Source organism: Micromesistius poutassou (genome assembly GCF_964030765.1).
Source record: "Micromesistius poutassou genome assembly, chromosome: 2".
NCBI lineage: Eukaryota > Metazoa > Chordata > Actinopteri > Gadiformes > Gadidae > Micromesistius > Micromesistius poutassou.
Genome location: NC_140272.1, coordinates 5,231,463 through 5,255,745, shown reverse-complemented (window position 1 = coordinate 5,255,745; position 24,283 = coordinate 5,231,463). Strand labels below are relative to the sequence as shown.

The window sequence follows — 24,283 nt, the reverse complement described above, 5'->3', positions numbered from 1 at the left end:
CAACGGTTGCATCCCTTGAGTGCTCTCTCCTAATTGCCCAAGCCAAAAAGCCACACAACATCGGCGAAACACTGATTAAACCTGCGTGCATTAAAATGGCTGAGATACTGTGTGGACCGCAGGTGGCTAACAAATTTAAGACTGTACCACTATCCAACAACACAGTGAAAGACAGGATCGACAGAATGGCAGGGAACGTTGAGAAGACACTCGTTGAAAAAATCAGGACACGCCCGTTTTCAATCCAGCTGGATGAAACTACCACTGTGGCAGAGGAAGCAATTCTCATTGTGTATGTACAGTACATTGAGGAAACTGAGCTTAAACAAGACATTCTTATGTCTGTTAATCTCACAGCCACCACAAGAGGAGAGGATATTTTCGGTGTAGTCGACACGTACTTCACAAGGCACAATATTCCCTATGAAAATATAGTTGCATGCTGCACAGATGGAGCCGCCGCAATGATGGGGAAAAATAAGGGCTTCAACAGCCGTTTGAAGGAGAAGGCTCCGCACTGTTTAGTGTTTCACTGCATGATACACAGACACGCACTGGCTGCCAAACACCTCTGTGAAGACCTGGACGTAACCTTAAAGACTGTGGTCAAAATAGTCAACTTTATTAAAGCTCGCCCGGTCAACAAAAGGATCTTTGCACAGCTGTGTGAGGATGAGGCGCACCAGACACTTCTCCTCCACACCGAAGTGCGCTGGCTTTCCCGCGGCAGAGTGTTGGTGCGTTTCATGGAACTTAAAAACCAAATAAGTGAATTCTTAGCCGTTCATAACCAGAAACTATCCGACGAAATGACCGACGAGTTTCTCATTAAGACTTCATATCTTGCGGAGATATTCAGTCTGTACAACGAGGCAAACAAACGCATGCAGGGCGCGGATGCCAACGTAATGGAGTGCAAAGAGGCAGTGGATGCGTTTGTGCGTAAAGTGGAGTACAGGAAGAATAAACTGGGAAAGGGGGACCTGCAACAGTTTCCCTTGCTACAACAACAGTCAGGGGGGAAGTTATCTGATGCTTTGGCCAGACAATTCACCCGCCACATGGAGCAGCTTCAAGAGGATATGCACTCGCGTTTTTCGGATATTAATGAACATGTCTCAAAAGACGCATGGGTGATGGACCCATTTCTCGCTAAAGAAGAAGATGTGGAGCACCTCCAGGCTGAGGATGAGCTCATGGATATAAAGTCCAACTCTCTCTGCAAGCGATTCTATGATGAGCATGGATACAAGCGGTTTTGGCTTGTGAAAGGGCCAGGAGTCGCTCCTAGGCTTGCTCATCATGCAACCACCAGATTCATCTTGCCATTTGCCACAACATACCTGTCAGAGACTGCTTTCAGCGCTCTGGTCACCATAAAAACAAAGGCACGCAACAGACTTGATGTGCACAGTGACTTTCGTTTGGCTGTTACCAAAGTCACACCAGACATCCCATCACTGGCTCAAGAAATACAGTGTCAGAGCTCTCATTAAAAGCTAGGCTGCCTGGTATGTATGAAAGTGAAATGAAAAGATGATCATAATACAACGAAAAATGTGTTCCTAGTACAAGTTCTGAAGTTTATGTGGTCATTTTACACATGTTTTTCCTCATTGCTCCATGCTGTTGCTGTTTTTTTATTCAAGCAGGTAATAATTGAAACATAGGGCCTAATAAAGGAAATTGTGTTTTTAAAATTAGGCCTAGGTTCTGAAGAAGTATAGACAGGTTATCCTCATTGTTTCATGCTGTTGCTGTTTTTTTAGTCAAGCAGGTAATAATTGAAATATAGGGCCTAATAAAGAAAATTGTGTTTTTAAAAATAGGCCTAAGTTCTGAAGAAGTATAGACAGGTTATCCTCATTGTTTCATGCTGTTATGAAATTACTGAAATATAATAAAGTATTTAATGTAAAAGAAGTTATGATGTTCCTTATTTTATTTTTCATGGGGGGGGGGGGGGGGTCACCAAAATTTACAATGGTAAAAATATGGGTCCCTTAAGAAAAAGGTTGGGAACCACTGCCATAAAGCACTAATGTGATAAAACATGCATTCTGGTGTATTATATTATTTCACACGTGTAGATATTAACTGCAAGCGTGCAAATTATCTCTGCGTGCGCGCGCACTCAGAGCGCTGCTCCCCGAGTGAGGAAAACTGCTCCTCGAGAGCATTACCTGCAAGCGAGAGGGGGGAATAACTTCGGTCGCACAAAACAGCCTCTCGTGCCTAACAGCCTCTCGCGAATGATGTTCTGCTCTCTCGCTCAAATTTAATTTTGGCACTATGGGGGAGGGAACCAAGGCAGGGCGGGCTCTCCTGTGATTGGCCGTTTCTGAAGCGCGATAGTTGATTGACAGCCCTCCTCAGCCCTCCTCTCATTCATTCTGAATTCGCTCCGTGCACAACAATGGCGTCTGTTTCCGCTTGTGACCCGAGTGTGCGCTTGAGTATTTCCGGAATACTTCCTGATTGCAACTAGAACGGGATACCGGCAAGTTTGTTTTGTAGTTTTTCATACGTGTACAATGAGTGTATTTACAGTTGAAGAACGGCGACTTGCTTACCAAAAGTTACGAAATTCAGCGCTCCATTGTTGTGTGCCAAAATGCACAAATTTGCGATACAATAGGGAAATAAAGTTTCATTCATTCCCTGTTGATCCCGCGGTACGGGCTGAGTGGATGGGGAAGATCCGGAGAGAAGACTTCAACCCTACCTAAAACACCTGGGTCTGTAGTAGGCATTTTAATGTCACTGATGTTGCCGTACACCAGGTTTGCGTCCTACTCGCATTTCCTGGCATTTTGGAGATTGATTGAGCTTGCCGTGAACAGCAAGATGGTGAGGATTACCAGGGCCAAGACTGCCTCTGCCAGCAGCAGCACAGTCTCTCACCCAACAACCGTATGTAGACACTCCAATTGTCATTATGTTACATAGTGTATCATAATTACCAGTGCTTGGGGGTTAACTAATTACAAAGTAGACCTATAAAGCTACACAGATACTTTTGGAATTATATCTTCCTCTGATTTAACTTTATAATAACAACAATAAGTAATAATGTTAGTCAGCAAGGTTACTAAATCTTTTGTATTTTTTTGTTTTTACATTTCAACAGAAACTTCCACCTATTGACGAGCTGCTGCTGTTCCTGATGCATCGGTCAGTCGGTTAGCCTCTCAGGGACCAGAGAGGTTATACACCGCAGCACTGCCAGTTGGATTGTGTCCACTTGGACAAATTTCCTTCATTGCCTGCTGGGAAGCAAGCGTCTGTGGATCCCATCAGAAGTTGTCAGAGCTCACCTACCACCTGAGTTTTCTGCATTTGCTGACACACAGGTGGTGCTTAATTGCACTGAGATTTTCTGCCAAACACCATCCTCTCTTCTCCTTCAGAGTATTCAAGCTATAAATCACATGCTACATCCAATGCAATGATTGGCATGGCTCCCCATGTTGCCATTACCTTTGTGTCAGGGCTTTATGCGGGATCCCTGAGTGATCGTGAAATATTCAAGCTTTCTGGAATCACAATGTGGCCTCTTTCCTGGTAAATTACCAGAACGGCCCACTAGTAAAGGCGTGGGAAACTCCACAGTAAATTAAAGATGTGCCTTGACTTTTAAAAAAAACTGTCAGTGTGTCATTGTGGTCTTTACACATAAATGAAAACACACTAGATAACACACTAGATATAACATAAGACAATTTATAATTTAATAAGGAAATATTGCAGATGAACAATACACACATACAGTCATTAACAACTCATTGAATCAACCCAGGTAAAAGTGAAAAAAATAAGTAATCCCCTCTCTCCCTGATAACCCTTGCCACCTCAGCATCCTTATAGATAGGCCTACTCTAGATGCTTGGGGTTAACTAATTACAAAGACCTATAAAGGTACAAAGATCATTTTCTTATTATATCTTCTTCTGATTTAACTTTATAATAATTACAACAATAAGTAATAATTTCTTGTCGTCAGTCAACACACATGCTGTCACCCCCGTTTCTGGAACCAAACAGTAGTCGTGATCAGGTGCCACTGTGACAGTTTCCATCTCTGAGTTAGAACCTGAATCTGGGATATCACTATCAGCCCGCGGTCGCCGTTCCCAAACACTGGGTACAGGTTCCCTTCCGTAGCCTTTTCAGTCCCCCAGCAGTTACGACAACATCAGTGACATTAAAATGCCTACTACAGACCCAGGTGTTTTAGGTAGGGTTGAAGTCTTCTCTCCGGATCTTCCTCATCCACTCAGACTGTACCGCGGGATCAACAGGGAATGAATGAAACTTTATTTCCCTATTGTATCGCATATTTGTGCATTTTGGCACACAACAATGGAGCGCTGAATTTCTTACCTTTTGATAAGCAAGTTGCCGTTCTTCAACTGTAAATACACTCATTGTACATGTATGAAAAACTACAAAACAAACTTGCCGGTATCCCGTTCTAGTTGTAAACGCTGCAATCAGGAAGTACTTCGGAAATACTCAAGCGCACACTCGGGTCACAAACGGAGACAGACGCCATTGTTGCGCACGGAGAGAATTCAGAATGAATGAGAGGAGGGCTGAGGAGGGCTGTCAATCAACTATCGCACTTCAGAAACGGCCAATCACAGGAGAGCCCGCCCTGCCTTGGTTCCCTCCCCCATAGTGCCAAAATTAAATTTGAGCGAGAGAGCAGAACATCATTCGCGAGAGGCTGTTAGGCACGAGAGGGTGTTTTGTGCGACCGAAGTTATTCCCCCCTCTCGCTTGCAATGAGGTAATGCTCTCGAGGAGCAGTTTTCCTCGCTCGGGGAGCAGCGTTCTGAGTGTGCGCGCGCGCAGAGATAATTTGCGCGCTCGCAGTTAATATCTACACGTGTGAAATAATATAATACGCCCAAATGCATGTTTTATCACATTAGTGCTTTATGGCACTAATGTGTCGCCATAGTTTTCCAGCTTGCATCTGCTTAGCAAACATATTGATTTGAGAGCTGGCGTGCCCTACCTTTCCACCGGTGGGTCGGACCCTTTTTAGCAAACCAACTGAAGTGACCTGTCTTATATGGTCTAGTGGTCCGGAGCCCTGGTTCTCACCCAGGTGGATTGTGTTTGACACCGGGATGGGATACCAACTTTTATTTTGAAATTGACTTGTGTCCTGTACTTTCTGCTGTGACACGCACATTTCTCGTCTGGGATTAATAAAGTTTCTGATGGTATTAGGAGAAACAAGGGATCAGGGTATTGATCAAGGAGGCCTACAGTTAGACCGTGGGGATAATGGGGTTTAGACCCAGAACTGAGACCACAGCAGAACCAGGAACGTCCAATTAGTCAATAGTTAACTATTTATGAACATTTAGGATGGCTGTGATTAAAATATAATTGTTATAACTGGAAATACTGTATGTATGACAGAGGCAGGTGTTTTATAGTGGTCTGTTATCTAATTACTTTCTATTAAAGCTACCCGATTCCTGCCACTAATCATTCTTCAGCCCTAAACCATTAAAAAAAAACCACTTTATTGGGCAATTATTTTAGTTTAGTTTAGTTCAGTTGAGAGAGAGAGAGAGAGAGTGAGAGATGCAAAATTAAACAATTTTGCATCACTTAAAAAATGAGATGTAAAAAAAAAAAAAGAATGACATGAAAATAAAACATACAAAATAAATGAAAAGAAACAAAAACTAACTAACAAAAAAGAACCAACACACATAATAATCACTCCTTCAGGCCAACCCTCCCCGGAACACAAGTTCTCCCTTTTCTACCTCACACAGAGCTACTCCACAACACCACCTTCTGCTGAAAGTCTCTAGATCCTTCATTTCCTTGTAAAATCTGTAATCTATTAAGATCCTTGACCTCAAACTCCTGGCCAAATACAACTCCAAATCAACAACCAGGTTGCTCTCTACCTTTCTCTTGCGGCTTATATAAATCGACTTTGATTGCCCAATAACAAAATTTTAAAATTCACATTTGTGACTGCAGTTTTTCCTATATTTAAACCCAAAAATAAAAAACAGTTTTGTGAAAGATTCCCCAAAAGCCATGAAAAGCTTCTCTAAACAAAATAATAAGAGTGGAGAGTCTGGGGCATTCTAAAAAACAGTGAAAAATGGAAAAGGACAAACATTAGACACACTGGGATTTAAAAGCGAGATAAAAGAGTTAACAGCCACTATTCCATGTAAAAGTCTCCATTGTAAATCAGCAATCTTCTTGACCAATGGTGGTTTGTACAGTGCCACCCATTCAGGCCTCACATCCTCCTTTGCACCTAAATGATGTCTGCTCGACCATTACATTTTGTCTTGTTTAAAACCTTTACACAGAGGGAATATGCAACTTTACCTTTTAAATCACTAAAACCAACTTTTTTTGTGTTTAAAAACTGGCCAGTGCAGTCTTTAAAATCAGGGACAATATCAAGGTTAGGGAAAGGATGATCACAGTAAGGCACTCTAAAACCATTGTAAAACATCCTTAAAAGAACACACTCATTTCCAGTCTGCGCCACCGCATCAGCGCCAGTCGCCGGCGGGACCGCGCCAGCAGCAGCTACCGAAGGGACCGCGCCAGCAGCAGCTACCGAAGGGACCGCGCCAGCAGCAGCTACCGAAGGGACCGCGCCAGCAGCAGCTACCGAAGGGACCGCGCCAGCAGCAGCTACCGAAGGGACCGCGCCAGCAGCAGCTACCGAAGGGACCGCGCCAGCAGCAGCTACCGAAGGGACCGCGCCAGCAGCAGCTACCGAAGGGACCGCGCCAGCAGCAGCTACCGAAGGGACCGCGCCAGCAGCAGGCACCGGGGGAACCCCCGCACCACCGCACCTGTCCTTGCTGGGCTTGCAAGCAGCAGAACTTGAGTAAATAAATCACAAATCACTACTCCACACTCCACTTATCCACACTATCTAGAAAAATGACCACCGCACTGTTCATTCGCGAGGCAAACTTAACGGAGTTACACCCCACTTTCTCCCAAATCGCCAAACAACACTCCTCCACGAACACCTGAGCTGCGGGGGAGAGCTTAACATCATGCTGCCGTGAGAGCTTCTCCCCACCTTCCTCCGAACTCGTACCTGCGGACATTCTGCCCTGCCAAGCCGGTAACAACGTTAACGTTAACAAAGTTACACAGACAATCCAAGTTGACAAACAAAAATTAACCGACCAAACTAAAGAGGTTATTAATAAACAAACAGATCAAACAAAAACAAACAAATAGACAATAATGAAGTTAGAAAAATCACTCACTCACCACGCCAAAGAGAGAGAGAGGGGGGGGGGGGGGATTTAGATTTTTGGATTTTTAACAGTTTAACAAGAGTTTAACACCTAAAGTGTTTGTGATGGGATGTTTGTGAGTAGTTAGAGTAGATAGTTTCCAAATAAATATAAATTCTAATTAAAGTTTTACCGGTGTATATGTATGTATGCATTGGACTGTATCTAGCAAAAAATCCATAGAGAGTTTGGATTCAATCACATATTACATTATCTCACTGATGGCCATGACCGCTTATTTGAATTGGCTAACCTTTAAAGCCCAATCCTCCCCAGGAGTTTTGCTGTCCACACAAGGGATGCTGTGCTTCAGTACGCAGTGTTATTAAGGCTAATACATGGTGGTACAGTTATGCTAATTCAAAATTTAGCCTTCCAGCTTTGCTAGTATGCAATAAAGGTACCTGGAGTTTCCCCATAATTATCCTTCAGGATTGCTTTCCCTCAAGGAGGGTGTGAACTCAACAAATATGTATTTGTTATCCCTGTATGTTGAAAATTATCATAAGCTTTTATGCAATGTTTATTTAAAGTAATGCTAATGCACTATGTCTATTGAAAAGGTTAATAAGCTAATAACGTCGACCAATGTTTATTGAAAAGGCTAAAAAGCTAGAATCATGATCTTTTTTCTAACCAGACCAGACACAAATTTAATGTTCAGTTGTTTTAGAAAGAAAAACATAATACAATAATTAATTATTCTGCGTAGTCCCATTCAGAGGCTTCAACCACCCATGTCGAGTTATCACTTATTGCAAGTCTGAGGTAATATATTCATAATTGGTTTGTAATTACGTAATTACGCTGCTGCCCTTTATTGAGAAGCTTGGAATAATGACTCATTGAGGTATCTTGCTAAACCCCCATGCATAGTCAGGTTTACAAGGCTGAAGCAGCAATGGGGAAGATTTTCCAAATTAGATGTTGGATCTTGGTTGGTTGCTTCTTGCCTCTAAGGAATACAAAGATTAGTCCGGGTCTTTGTGTGTGCTAATTATAAATTTGGCTTCAAACGATTTCGGGCAAACTTAGCAATGTGAGGCGGCCTTCCCTGACCTTGGTGAGTTGGTGCTAACTTAGTGCTTTGATGCAATCTCTGCTAATGTTATGGATTTGGTGCAACCTGACCGGCATTCTGAGGTTAGAATCGTGAGAAAGGTGATTGTGATCTTTACTAACTGTGCACTGTTGTATACTTTTTACATAAGTAGAAGACAAAATGGATCACTAGGATCATATTGAGGTGTGGAAAACACACAGAGTGGGTACCATACCATCCAGTTTATTTAAAACAGCTCACGATAAAAACTACATTTCACATTCGCCCAACTTTTCCCATGTCCTCTTGGTTGACTGTGATCTTTCTTCAATCTTTGCTCTGAACGCGAGATGGCTCAGAAATGCCTAATTCTGCATTCAGCTCCCCCGACCCAGCTAGTGTTGATAACCAGAACGGCCTGCTAGGTATAAAAAGACAGATTGCAATCTGTTCCCTGAATCTGGGGGTCTGTGACTTTGTGAACACAGTCTCCGAGACGACTGCTACCCAGAGTGCTAGTGTCTGAGGACACAGTGAACCAAAGTTGGGTTCTGGCTACAGATTTGGCTACAGGGACGCCTTCACAGTACCGCTTTTTTTTTTTTTAAACATCCACTAACTATGCACTCTCAAAACCAAAATAAAATACTCAAGAATCCAGTTGGAACAAAGAAGCCCTTCTGTGTGGCTTCTCGAGGTCCTCGTTCTAGGAAAGTGGCGTCAAGTCAATCGCCCATCAATATACACTTATCTTTTTGTCTTTCATCGCGCCAGTTTTTTTATGTAAAAAAAAAAGACGATTATTGTTATTATTATTATTATTATTATTAATAATAATTACTAAAGTTAAATCTGAAGCATATGCTCAATACAATGCTAAACAAAATGTTAGTAACTTAAAGGTGTGGCTTCTGGTAATCAGGGAAGCAGATAAGAGGCTCATATGGGAACATATACACACACACACACACACACACACACACCTTTCCTGGTCTGGTGTCTCCACCCCTTCTCTCTTCCCACCCTGTGTCAAGACACATTGACAAGCAGACAGGAAGAGACAGCCAGAAGTGTCCCCTCTTTGGTCAGGGCAAACAAATAACCAAGCAGAGACGCAAACGACAGTCAGAGAGACGGAAGGAACAGATGCAATTGAGAGAGAAAGAGAGAGAGAGTGGGAGGGAGAGAGAGAGAGAGAGAGAGAGCAGTGACACAAGAAGAGCATTAGACACATTGATAGATGCAATGGAGCGGAATAAAGACAGTGTTCACCACAAAATCACACAGCCAAGAGGAGGGAACAACAACATTGAGAGAGAGAGAGCGAGAGGGATGAAAAGTGAGAGCGATGGAAGGTAGTATTTCCTATTTCAACCTGGCAACGAGGATGGGCCATTACCCTCCCTCCCTTCCTCCTCCTCCTCCTCCTCCTCCTGAGATGTTGAGATAATGGAAATCTAGCTTTCATCAGAGAGAGGCCGAACAGCTTGCTGGGGAGGGAGTGGTGAGCCAGGGAGAGCATCATGTGTGGGTATGCTACGGTATTCATTCACCATGAAGTAGATGATTAAAACACAATATATCACAATATTTCATCATCATTATTATTACCGTGTGAGTCAGTTAGCGAGCTGGAGTCTCATTTGAAATTATATTTCCCTTTTAATGCTTTTTTTATTATCACTTCAGCAAATCACTAAGTTAAATTATGCATGGATGCAAATTTGCGAGTCTATAAATTGGATTCTAAAAGTTCTGTGGGCTGGGATTTTAAAACGTGAATGAGTGCTTTGTCGGGCCGTGACAGAAGATGTGGCCTTCAGCACATGTACCGGTGAGTTCACGTGACTTTTCCAGTGGAGCCACCGGTGTACCCAAAGGGGGGCCCAAAGTACCAGGCCCCAAAGTACCAGGAGACTCAAGGGTCCGTCACGACTAGAACACTTCGCTATCAAACCTAGAAGACTAGAATGTATTTCTGCCTCCTATTAAGATGAAAACACCATCTTAGACTGCCAGACATCTCCGTGAGCTGACCTCTGCTCCGCCGTTGATTCGTGCTGGAATTTAAGTGAGCTGTTGTGGAGAGAGCCCCACATCAGAGAACACTCCTGGGGGCGTTCACACCTCAAGCCTTGATTTCCCAACCTGATGAAGTCATCGAGGTAGCCTGTATCCAGAAGGCTCTTATTACCGGAGCACATTCTAATGAAAACACGACACGTGCGCATCGCCGTATTGGGTGCAAAGTGCTTCATGAATGTGTTAAAAAACAGCTTGGTCCCACTGCAGGCAGCCAATAAGGACACACGCGTCAGACACGTTTTCACATGTTTTCCTATCAGGATTGGGTGGCAGCTGATGTGGTGTAACATTTATTATTGCGGCATGAGAAAATCAATCTTGGTTACACGAATACACCTGCTGCCATTCATCAATGTGTTTCTGCGGGAGTAAACCACACGGGAAAGTTTCATAAATCAGAAACACGTTTTTTACACGCACATTTACAGGAGTCTGCCGGACATTAATGACGTTGATGAATGGAGGCATTTGTGTGTGAAAAGCTGTGCATGAATGTAAAGGATTACCATGCAGATGGGATAAAGGTTGTGGTACAGAAAACCCCCGTGCACATGCGTGATACATTAGTGATATTAATGAGGTGTGTCATTTCTCATCTCTGGGAATCAGGGCTCACAAAGCATTCCTATAAAGTGTGCTTGAGCAGTTACGCTGCCCCGGGTGAAGATGGCTCCTTTTCCCATTAATAACCCGGTCTACAAGGGTTTCCATCTGTTAGGTTGTGTTGGATTTCAGCATGAAAAGGACTATTTTGAAAAGACTACAGTGCTACTAGGTATTTTGGATTATGAAACCGCCTCCAGACCTATATGTATGTAAATACATTTGTGCAATGGTTAGCAAAAGAAGGCAATAAGATGATGTATAAATATTTTATTGTAATAAAAAACTTTTGTTTCTGAAGATAAAAAGTAAAACACAGAGTTTAATTAATTATTCATTTGTCTATACTGTTTTAATAAAACAATCCAAGTTATTTAAAGTATGTATTATCTTCCCACACAGACCGACAGTTTGTGCTCTGTGTAAGAAATCATGTATCAAATCTCGAGAAACTTTTTTCCCTTAATGAATTGATCTCATCATCTCATCCACAAGTTGGTCCACTGCATACAGAGTGAATTAAAAAACACAATATAGAATAGAGTCTCTTCTGAGTGAACTCATGACTATATACATCATTGCTTTTAGTTTTGGTTCTTCCATTCTAGAATATGATCGGTTCAACCTGAACCAGCAAAACGACCTCACAGTCAGATGCACGGGTGTCTCTTAGAACACCACTCCATTATGTTTCAAGCTCTCTAAAATCAACTCAGTGACTTAAGTACGACGAGGTGGCGACACGCCTAGGTGGCGAAACATTTGACGCATTAAATAAATTGATTTAATTGTATAGTCTCTACATTAAAGATTAATTGTGGACGGTTTGTTTTGAGTACGTATTTAAGACGAGTTATGAACGGAATGCGCCGGCTCTGGTTCCGATGTGGAATGAAGCGCGCCCTTAATTCAGACATCGGGGTATTCAAGTAAATGTACGTTGTTTGTTTTGAAATGGAACGTGTGTTGTTGTTAAGAGGGGCCTGGGGTAAGGAACATAAGGTTGTTTTGCTGGTTCATGAAAAAATATAAATTCATGAAAACGTTTTCTACATTTGGTTCACAAACACATTGAAAGAAAAATCTAAATCTTCAGGGTGTCTCTGATGGAAAATATTAAAAGTTTTTAAACTTCCCGAACGTGGCAAGACTTGAGGTGGATCCACTTATTTTTTTTGTTATTTCGTTATTATTTCGTACTGTGCTCCAATTTCCTTCAATTCAATATACATAATACAATAAAAGTAAGAGTAATAACTCCAGTCATCCATGACCTCTTACTGTCGAGCGATCTGCGATTCTCAAACTCCAACTATGTTTACTTTCCACCCAACACTTTCAGACTCGCACTCGTTATCGTCACCAACGTTTGTATTGATCTGCTCGACTGTCAGACCTCTGCTTCTGTGTGTGTGGGGGCGTGGGGCATGAGTCACCTTATGAGTCATCCCATGCTACATGTGGCACCCCTGGCCCCTATTGCTCCACCATGTTTACCACGATGACTATCCTGTGGGCTGCGGTCTTGCGGCAGAACGGGCGCGTGATGAATGGACTGGGTGGGGGAGCCTCTGGCTGCCTGACTCTGTGGCTGCACTGAGGGCCTGCTCACCTTAGCTTCTGTCCTTACTGTGAGACAACAGCTGCATGAATGGAACGAGGAGGAAGAGGAGGAGGTGATAACCCTCTCACGATGAAGATAGAAAAAGTTACAGTCTGCTAGGTCATGAGAGGAGGAGGGAGGGACTGTGTACACTCTTCCACCACGATGAAGAGTTGGTCTACCTCATAACTCTCTGATGATGCAGAAGAGGAGGTGATAACCCTCTCATTATGAAGAGAGATAAAGTTACGGTCTTCATCATCGTCTTCATCATCCTGAGAGGAGACGAGGCCCAATTAACTTAAATGAGGAAGAGATCCCAATTATCTTGAGTAGGACATGTATTAGTAATCCAACTTCAACTTCAGTGGTAAATGTAATGTGTGTGTGTGTGTGTGTGTGTGTTAGTGCGCTTGTGTGTGCATCTGTGTGTGTCTGTGCGTATGCGTGTGAGTGTGCGCGTAACCTGAAGCAGGCCCGGTGATAAATGAACACACCTCTGGCAAAATTGCTTAACGAATACAAAATCAATTTATCCCAAAACCTTGAGAAAAGCAATTAAGCTGCTGCTCCGCTCCAGAGTCCCTGACGCGGCGGAGGTATTAGCGCTCGGCCGCCACAGCGCCCCTCGGACCGCAGCGGAGCCCACTGCACTTTAATGAGTGACATGCGGAGAGTCACACACCGACTGGACCTCACCTTGAGATACCAGCGCCCGGCGTGATGAAGGGCTCGGCGGGATGGCATCAGCCTCCCTGTAAAATTTTTATTTTGCATCACTCAGGGTGTAGTCAGGGGTTACGGTGATGAAACAAATGAGAAACATCGGGAACGTGGCACGGGGCCAGAGAAGGGGCCAAAGTGCTGCCGCATTGAAACCAAGGAACGTGTGGAGGTGTGATTGGTCGATTAACACACCTCGGAGGGAAGGCAGAATTGTGATTGGTAAATTACAAAAAGCTAAGAGGGGAGTGGGCATTGTGATTGGTCAATTAATATGCCTGTGGGGGATGGTGGGCTGTGATTGATCAATTTAAAGACGGGAGGAGACGAACGCTGGGCTGAGGAGCGGCAGAGCCTCAGGCTGGAGAACGGTTTCTTTAATGCGGTTCAATGAAATGTCTTCCCTGGTGCCTTTCAGACCAGGGTAACCAACGTGCACACACACATGCACACACACACACAAACACACACACACACACACACACTAAACCAGGGTCACCAACACACACACGCAGGCACACACAAATCAAAACCTCCTATAGAAATCCTAAAAATCCTATAGGCTTAGCAAACCTCAACAAATAAACAGACTCACGCAGAGACACAAACACATGCACACACACTAGACCAGGGTAACAAACACACACACACACACACACACACACACACAAATCCAAACCATCCTATTGATTAAGAAAACCTCAACAAATAAACAGACTCACGCAGAGACACAAACACACACACACACACACACACACACACACACCCACACACTAGACCAGGGTAACAAACACACACACACACACACACTAAACACCGCCCATCGCACTAGCAGCGGTGTGAGTGCATGTGTAGGCTGTCACTCATCCGCTTCATGAGTCCCTGGGGAGTGATGGAGGGCTGATGGAGTCCAGGGCTGGTTCAGAGATAATCAGACGCCCAGATTAACTCAGGGACGCCTGCCTCATATCCTCTAGATCTTGAACACCAATTCCACCAACAGGTGTGTTAATTCATAATGAAATCTAGCTAGGTACCTTATGATGAGCATTGGTTAGTTGGCTGTGAAAACATTCTAGAATGTTCAGTGGAACCATGGCGATGGACATGCATTCTAAACACTAGCTGGGTGAGTTCCCCCTCCGTGGACTGGTAACTGACCAACTGGTAGGCTGAGATATCTAACGTATATATGGGTGTGGACACTCCCACTTGTGATGTCACAAAAGAGATGTTTTTTAAAGGGGACATATTATACCACCAGATGTGAGTGTGATTAGCCGTTACAGGACGTTTTGAAAATCTGACATCACAGGTGGGCGGGTCCACCTAGATGTGTGCTGGATAGATCAGTCTACCAGCCTACCCAGTGGACTGGGTAGGCTTGCAGTGGATTGCTCATCTATCCGTCATACATCTAGGTGGACACGCTCACCTGTGATGTCAGAAGCGGTGCATTTTCCAAACGGCTGGTGATGGCTAATCACACTCACACCTGGAGTTTAATATGTCCCCTTTAAATCAGTATCACAGCTGGTGGTAAAATAGGTGCGTTTTTAAGACGAGAACAAGAGCCAAAATAAAGAAAGTTCCGAGATAATAGCAAACACAATGACAGCCCGGCCACCTGTGTAATCAATATGTGGTTGTGTGTGTGTGTGTGTGTGTGTGTGTGTGTGTGTGTGTGTGTGTGTGTGGGTGTGGGTGCTTGTCTAATAGGAGCAACCCTGAATCGATATTGTGTGGATTACCTACCATCAAGAGATAACCTTACATGAACCTGGACACACACACACACACACACACACACACTTACAACAGACACATACACACATATACACTCTAAGAATAGAGAGACACATAATCACACAAACTCAAACAGACACTCTCACACACACACACACACACACACACTCTCTCTTCCCCTCCCCTGATGTATTCAGGGTGGTCTCTCTCTGTTCACTTATCAGTTAAGTAGTGATCTAGCAAGGTCGGAAACCGCTTCTCTGATTGATAGCATCGGAAGTAAGAGGATTCTTGCGAGGGAATTACAGCGTCTGCACAATGACCAGAGAGTAGGCCCTATCTCACAGCGCCACCAAATCTGTTTCCCCCTAACTACGTGCTTTGCTAATTCATCTCACAGACACACACACACACACACACACAGTCGCACACACGCATGCACACACGCACACACACACACAAGCACACAGGCACACACACAGGCACACACACACATACGCTCTAGGATATCACTGACTCCACCACTGCACAATGTTTAAAGGTTGAGTCTGTAAATACTGCCACCTCAGACCCAGCATAACGGTAGTGTTTGATAGATAGCAGGTGCATTAGTATTCTAGTGGCTGGGATCAGAAATACCTGTCTCTCCCCCGGCACAGGGGGCTTTGAACGCAGACTAAGTGGGAGAATAGATGTGTCATGATCCCTGGAGAGGTTTCAGTCCCCCGTTTTGGGATTTGGTTGTTTTTGTTTTGGTAACTCTCCAACTGGTACTGGTCATTTTGGAGGACAATCCCTCCCTCATTAAGAGGTCTTCATCACCACGTGAAGAGTGACCACCCAGCCAGACTCAGTGGGGAGTATGTTCAGAGCAGGGCCATTCTTTCATTCTTTCAATTTATTTTGTTATTTTCTTACTGCTTTGTCCTCATATTGTTCCCATTAAGCACTCACAAGTCTTTTCAGAATCCGGAGAGACGTTCTGTAACAAGCTGAGACGCAGACCCCCTTGTGCTGGGAATTGAAAATACTTTGTGTGATTGGAAATACTGGCTCTGATAGGAAAATCTATGGGGGCCTGACTCTCATCAGGGGACGAGCCACCCAATGTGAGGATAGAGGTCAGAAGCCAGAAGTACAGAAGGAGTACAGCAGCACACTCAAAGTCTACCCGTCCTGCTTCATCATTAACGTGGTAGATGCTAAGGCCACAGGCACCACATGCATTGAAGTCAAACATCACAATAACCTTAACAGGAATCATCCTCATTCTCCCAGTCTGTCAATCACTCAAATCACAATGGCCAGAAATCACCACCCTCAAATGATTGGTTGTTGTTTCTGTTGGTGTTTTTCATTGGTGGGAAGGATTGCAGTACTGGTCGATTAAAATCCAATGTTCTGCATCAGGAAGTGAATAGTATACCATATAGGTTGATATTTGCTGACCTATATGGAAGGGAAAAGTCAATCTTTGGGCTATAAAAAAATACTGTGACTCTGTGAATCTCCAAATATTTGCTATCTCGTCATTTCTGCTGACCCTTTTATCAAATGCAAACCCAGAACATCTCGGTTGGGAGTCAAACACACAAACTACGAGACATCCTGCAACCAAAGTGAGAACCACATTCCATTTGGTCTACACTTTAATCACTTTAAAAGTGTTGACTTCAGCACATCCACGCAGGTCTCTTCCTGCCAGCTTGTCCTGTTCATTTCCCACAGAGGTTTTGACCATAAGTTAATTTCTTCAACACAAAGATCCGCAGATGTTTCTGGGTAACAGTCTTTTGGTGGACTATGCTCGGAATAACAAACGCAGAACCATGAATGAAGCAGTAGAACTGCAGTGGACTCACTGCATACTAATGGGAGGTATTCAATGAAGAGGTGTAGTTTACTGTAACCTTTTGAACACCAGCACCTCCACCATGCCACCACTACCACCAACCTTCTCCCCCACCACCACAAACAAGCCACCAACCTTCTCCACCACCACAACCACAACCCTCCTCCATCACCTTTAACACTACCATCTTCACCACCACTACCACCACGACAACCACCAACCTTCTCCACCAACATCCTCCATCCTCACGACCTCCACACCACCAAAACACCAACCTTCTCCACCACCACCCTTAACAACACTACTCCACCACCACCACCGCCAACACCTCCACCATCACCAGCATAAGCATCACTCCATCACAACCACCTCCATCAGCAACACCTGAACAACACAACTCCACCACCACCACCGCCAACACCTCCAACACCTCCACCACTACCAGCATCAGCATCACTCCTTCACAACCACCTCCATCAGCAACACCTGAACAACACAACTCCACAACCAGCATCTTCAACACCTCCAACACCTCCATCTACATCACCTCCATCACCAGCAGCACCACCCCCGGACTCACCAGCTTCCCGGGAGAGCTGCATGAAGGCATCCACGCCCTTCTCCCCGTAGCTGCCCTCCGAGGCCAGGGTGGAGACGTAGTTCCAGCCCATGGTCTTCACGATGTCCACCATGGCCTGGGCCTGGAAGCTGTCCGGGGGCACCACCCGCGAGAAGAAGTCGTAGCGCCGGTCGTCGCTCAGCTCCGGTGCCGTGGAGGCGTAGCTCACCTGGGGGATCTGGAGAGAGACAGGTGGGCGGTTTATACGCCATTGGACTTTTTTTTACGAAAGTTTTATTAAAAAAAATATGAAATTGTCAAAAATTTGTATTCAGTTGAATTCATATTTGTGTATATATAGTTCATTTATTGTGCTCTGGCAGTGCAAATGTCAATTTTCCTCTGAAAGAATCAGTTTGTTTGCTTCATTTCATGGCCGTGGCAATAAAAGCTACCAATAAAGCATTTTAAATTTGAATTTTATTGAGAGAAAGACAGGGGGGGGGGGTTGGAATAGAGAGAGAGAGAGAGAGAGAGAAGGGGTGTGGAACTGTTCCACTGGACTTCTTTTGAATTAGTATTTACATTAAAAATTTGTGCATTTAATTTTACTTTTAGTGCAATGTCAATGTATGTTTACCAATAAATCCCTTTGAAATCCCTTTGAGAGAGAGAGAGAGAGGGAGAGGTGCTGGGAGAAACCGATTAAGGCTAGAGAGAGAAGGATATGAAGAAGGGAGACAGAAAACATGATTTCCCTCTCCCAGAAAATGTACGTCTCATTGTACTCCGGCGACAGACCCTTGTGATGCTCCTCTATCTCTGCCAATGCAAAATGAGGCAATTTCTTCACGTCGTCCCTTGTCACAAAACAATCATGTATCTTCTATGGAATTTCACACTTCTGCACAATGTTAAACAGCTGTCAAGGCTTTGCGGCACAACTTGCCAATGGAAATGACAGAGAAACACGCAGATCTATACACCGACAACCGACAACACAGATCTGGCTGTGAGAGCAGCGGCTCATTGTGTTTTGAAATTGTGTGGAAGACAGTAAATAGATAATCAGACCAACGTATCAATTAATTGAACCCACTTTCAAACCCTCTCCCTTATACTCAATAGCTGGGTTATTGAAAGGGTTATCTTTTAAATGTTGATATCATGGGACTCCTGTTTACGGGGTGATTCAATAGACATGAAACGGGAATCGGGTAATTAAATGCCCAGTTCAGGAGGCATAGGCAGCTGTTTGACCTTTGACTTCTTGTGAAATTATCAGAAAAACTCCCTACAAATCCCTACAGTCTAAGTAACACGAAATATGACAAAATATTGATTCAAATCAAACCTTTGATCTCTTTTAGATGGAATCTCTGTAGACACTTAGTACTCACACATCGATTTGCTTGTGTCCATGCACACATTCACAACAGGACACACACACACACACACATATTAGCAATTAATAAGCACTGTAGCTGCTTGATAAAAAACTATTGGTTGTAGACAAGTGCTTACAGAATGGATAGTTCAACAGAACAGATACTTTTCTCCATTAAATAGATACTATATATATATATATATATATATTCATATAATTTTGTATTTAGTATGGGCTGAACAGAGAAAAGACCCTGTTGTCGATATTCAGTTATTTACCAAAGTCAAATGTTTAGTTGATCCGATCTATCGATCCATTCTATCAGGTAGCACTGGTGATCCAAGAGGAGACCATGACAATAAGACATGTTAAACTACGACACATTAAACCATACTAGTCAGGATTAAACCAGTTTTAGCATCTCTCCTGGCTAATCTGAAACATCCGTTGACAACATGATTCGTCAAAAATTGCTCCAAACTTTACCCGACAGCAAAAGCTCTTTGGGATAAGACACAGTCGTGTTAGGCACTGGGTAAGACCATTACCAGTTTCCTTTTTGATCACAAAATGTCACAAAACTGCGTCCTGACCGACGCACATCGATTCCATAAGTCGATGGCGAGAGTGCCCTCATGCTAAATGTGCTTCGGCCGAAGACAGAAGACACTTTGACAAAAACGAAACAAATCAACCGGCAGGGCAAGGACACGGTTGAGGGCTCAGGCAGCAGGATGATGACCCAGAGACAACTCATGTCTGGGGTTAATTCAGGGCCATGGCCTGGTGGAGCGCTGGGAGTAGTATTAGCAACGTTAGCATCATGGAAGGAGACAGCGGTCTCTCTGTGGCCCCCGGGCGTTGGCAGAGCAGCGGTGGTTCTTCTTGGGCCGTCCCTGGACCCCTAGCAGGGGTGTGTTTAATGCTGCGTAGCCCTTCCCAGCAGCCACCTCATCGGGCCCTGCGTTCGACGCCCACCATGCATGGTACAAATAAATCCATATACCCATGCATAAACTCCTGGATTTAAGTTAAAATAAATACATCAAAACACCCACCCACACCTATGCACCCACACACACACACACCCACACACACACACACACATGGCAGCGTGCAGCTTTATGCTCAACGTGGGGTGCAAACACTACAGCTTCTACTGAGAACCATCAACAACACGTTGTTCAGGAGCCACACCATGAGGCTCCTCTACACACACACACACACACACACACAAACACACACTCACACACACACACAAGCATGCACATACAAACAGAAATACACACACTCACACAAACACTTGGCAGCTTTGAAATAATACCCAGCACAGACTTGCAACCTTGGACACTGTACAGTATTTATGAGTGTGAATAATACAAAGCCCCCCCCCCACACACACACACACACACAGCAGGGAAGTGATACAGTACACACTGTGGCAGGTTGATTACAGTTACTGTTATATTCCCCGTTATTATGTGTTCTACGGTGGCAAAGAGGGGACATACTGTACAACACAGTGCTAGGCTAGGCTATTGATATAGTCACACACTGTGGGCACATGAAAACTGGGGACCGCCTCATGTGCCGGGGGAACACCAAATTAAAAATATATAGTGCAACTCAGAAAGAAAGAAATGAGAACGAAGGAGAGAAAAGGAGAAAGTAGAGAGATAGAAAGAAACCAGAGGGGAGTTAGAGTAATAAAGGAAGGCAGAAAGAAAGAAAGAGAAAATAAAAGAGAGCGAGAGGGAGAAAAAATAAAACAAACACCCAGAAACCGAGACCGAAGAGACAAAATAATGAAGAAAAGGAAGAAACAATTTAGAGAGAGAAAGAGAAATAAGTCAAAGAAACTCGCCAACCACCCTTTCTGCCCTTAATCACTAGTTAGTGAAAGGACATTTGTCACAGCAGAAAGTTTTAAAACATATTTGAAGAGCCCGCCTACAGGTGAGGTCTGCTTCACAAAAAGTAAAATGGAGAGGTTTAGGTTAAGCCGTCTCCAGTGTTGATATACATGATGTCATTTAATGTCAGATTCAGTTCTGTCCAGTACACCAGGAGAGATGGAAAGAGACACAAGCTTTCCTGGCCTGAAAATGAAACCCGTTTAGGGAAGAGACATAAAGGTCAAGGTGTAGAAGAAAGAAGACAGATATAGGAGGAGGTGGAGGCGGGAGGAGAAGAAGAAGGAGAGGGTGGAGGAGGAGGAGGAGGAGTAGAAGGAGGAGTAGCTGGAGGAGGAGGAGGAGGAGAGAGTAAAATAGGTAAATAGGTACCCAAAATCCCACAGGGAAAACAAATGGTGTCAGTCATCATGGGAGCAGCCACCGTGCGATGGCCATGTCTGCTGTCAGCCAGCTGAGTGGACAGCTCCATTCATCCACACCCCCCCGCCCTGGTACGCTGTTAGAGAACGATATTCCATTGTTTCACTGGCCTTGTTGTTGTTATTGTTGTTGTTTGTTTGTTGTATTTAAAATGGGCTCCTCAGAGCTCATAGTAGAACATCCATCTGGGGTGGCTTTCCATCGTCTTAAAAGGACTTCCTCAGAACTAATGATAGTACGAACATAGATCTGGGGAGACCTTTCGTCGTTCTGCTGTTTTTTTTGTGCGTTGTCTTGTTATTTTTAAAGGTTTTCCCAGAGCACTATAAATGACATGAATCTGGGGGAGCGTGTTGTCCTTGAAGGATGTCCCAGAATGCTTTGCTTCCCCTTTTATAAGCTCACCTGAGGTTCGGAAGGATAAAAATAAAGCTGCCTAAGATCTAATTGTACATCTGTATATTATTGTTTGTGAATTATTTCTTGACTTTGGACCATCGCTTCACTATAATCTACAGCATTCCCACCCTAATTCCAAAGTCATTCATCTTTAAACAGCCTAGTTTCACGAGTCTTACTGCCGCACTGAAGACTCGATATCCAACCTCTGTTTGACCCCCAACCCCCTACTGACTCTCGTTTTCTCAATCCCTCCCACTAACTCCTTCTCTTTGCCCCCCCCCCCCCCCCCTCTCTCTCTCTCTCTCTCTCTCTCTCTCATGAAACTTGTTTGAGTCTCTAAAATGCCACATTACCAAACTCATTAGCCAATGCTACATGAGCTAGCACAACACAGCATGTTGCTAATTGCCCACCACCCCTGTTTCTCTATAAAATCCAAACTGTTTTCAGAAACACCACCACCATGATCAAGAGGGGTTGAAAATATGTCTGGACGAAGGAAAACCCCACATTAGGGAACGGTTGTAAAGAATTTACGATGATAGAGAGAGGCGTTTTGAATTGTCTTAAACAATCAATATTTAGATTGTGGACTGGGAGGAGACAACAGTGTGAAGTAAACTAGGGTGTTATATGAATCATTCTCTTTCCTTCTGCCTCTGGGTCTCCGTGCATCCATCATCTCTGTGTATCTGCGTCTCTCCGTCACACTAAATCACTCTATAGCATTATCACAGGAGAGGGGAAATACAACCACAGAGAGCTGCACTATACCAACAGTATGTGTGTGTGTGTGTGTGTGTGTGTGTGTGTGTGTGTGTGTGTGTGTGTGTGTGTGTGTGTGCATGTGTGTGCAAGTTCGTGGGGTTATGTTTGTGTGTGTGTGTGTGTGTGTGTGTGTGTGTGTGTGTGTGTGTATGTGGTATTTGACAAATGATCATGATTACGAGTGATTTCGTTATTCATCCTCCCCCTCTCCACCCCCCCACCATACAACTCCCTCCCCCCGTCTCTCTGCCTCTCTCACACACACACACACACACACACACACACACACACATCCATCTCGCTCCCTCTACAAGCCAGACAGGGTAAAGGTTGCTACCTTGACGCCTTCCATAAAACAAGAGCAGAGGTTCAGGGGGGAGGGGGGAGGGGGAGACACACAGGCAGGAGAAGAGGGGGAATTGTATGAGGAGGAAGGGGAGGGGGTGGGGAGGGGAGGAGGTAGGACAGGGGAAAGTGGAGTTAAGGAGAGGTGTGGGTGGAAGGTAGGGGGGGAGGAGGTGAAGGAAGAGGAGGAGGGGGAGATGGAGGGAGAGGAGGAGGAGGGGGAGATGGAAGGAGAGGAGGAGGAGGGGGATATGGAGGGAGTGAAGGCGGCAGGGGGGGAGGGGGAGGAGGTGGAGGAGGAGGTGGATGATGTGGGAAGAGAAACAAGGGGGAGAGGAGGTGAAGGTGGTGGAGGAGGTGGTGGTGGGGGGGAGTAGAGGGAGACAGCACAGGGTATTCCAAACACAAAAACACAATCTGAGCTTTAAGGCCAAAGCAAAGACAGCAGCTATTGATCTGACAGGAGGGAGATGTGTGTGTGTGTGTGTGTGTGTGTATGTGTATGTGTATGTGTGTGTGTGTGTGTGTGTGTGTGTGTGCTTATGTGTGTGTGTGTGTGTGTGTGTGTATGTGTATGTGTATGTGTGTGTGTGTGTGTGTGTGTGTGCTTATGTGTGTGTGTGTGTGTGTGTGTGGAAGACTTGCGATGACATCACCAGCTCAGAGTCTATCAGTAGATCTGTGATTTCATTAGAGCCTCACATTGTCTCCAGCACTGTTATTACCATCATTATTGTTGTGCGTGTTGCTGTATTATCTAGTGGCACACATGCATACGCATACACGTGTGTGTGTGTGTGTGTGTGTGTGTGTGTGTGTATATGTCTGAATGTGTTTTTTTTATAACTTTAGTTTTGAGACAACTTGGGGATGTGTGTGTAAGTCGTTCACACATTTCTTTGTGTTTGTGTGTGTGTGTGTGTGTGGCTACGTGTTTGCCTGCATGTGCACGTGAGCATGTGTGTACGTGTGTGCGTGCGTCTGGTCATGTGCGTGTGTGTGAGTCGCCGCATCGCAGCTCAAAGCGAGCTCTGCAGACACCGAGTGATTTGCGGCCACAACCACACCACCCACCCCAGCAGAGCTCCCCAGCTCCAGCTCGTTAACACTAACGACTCTGTAAGCTGTGTGTCTGACGTGCGTCCACCCCTATGTGTGTGTGTGTGTGTGTGTGTGTGTGTGTGTGTGTGTGTGTGTGTGTGTGTGTGTGTGTGTGTGTGTGTGTCCATCGATGAGTGTGTGCATTAACATTTGCCAGTCCGTCTGTACTGGACCCACCCCCTGCTCTCTGTATCCTCCCATTGTTCGGGGCCGCGGTGCAGAGTCCCAGGGGCCCCCCCCCACGCCCGGAGCAGCGGAGGGCCCGTTACCCCCCCACACCCCCCCCCCCCCCCCTCCTGCATTATGCATATGGGCTGTGGAGCGAGTTGCACGGGCAAGGCGGTAATCCTGGCTAAGCTGATACTGTTAATTCATCTGTTGTACATCACCCCCCCCCGACTCCCTTCTTCTCCCC

General features: G+C 44.7%; 1 protein-coding gene across 1 annotated transcript in view; it reads right to left on the bottom strand.

The window, feature by feature from the left end:
* grm7 (glutamate metabotropic receptor 7) overlaps nt 1-17,764 on the bottom strand; it is a gene marked incomplete at its 3' end in the record, with an annotated part of 134,843 nt that extends 117,079 nt beyond the window's left edge. The window contains exon 1 of the mRNA XM_084464851.1: nt 17,551-17,764. Within this exon, the coding sequence (XP_084320977.1) occupies nt 17,551-17,662 (112 nt within the window). The 5' untranslated portion in view covers nt 17,663-17,764. The remainder of the gene's footprint in view (nt 1-17,550) is intronic.
* Between the last annotated feature and the right edge of the window lie 6,519 nt (nt 17,765-24,283).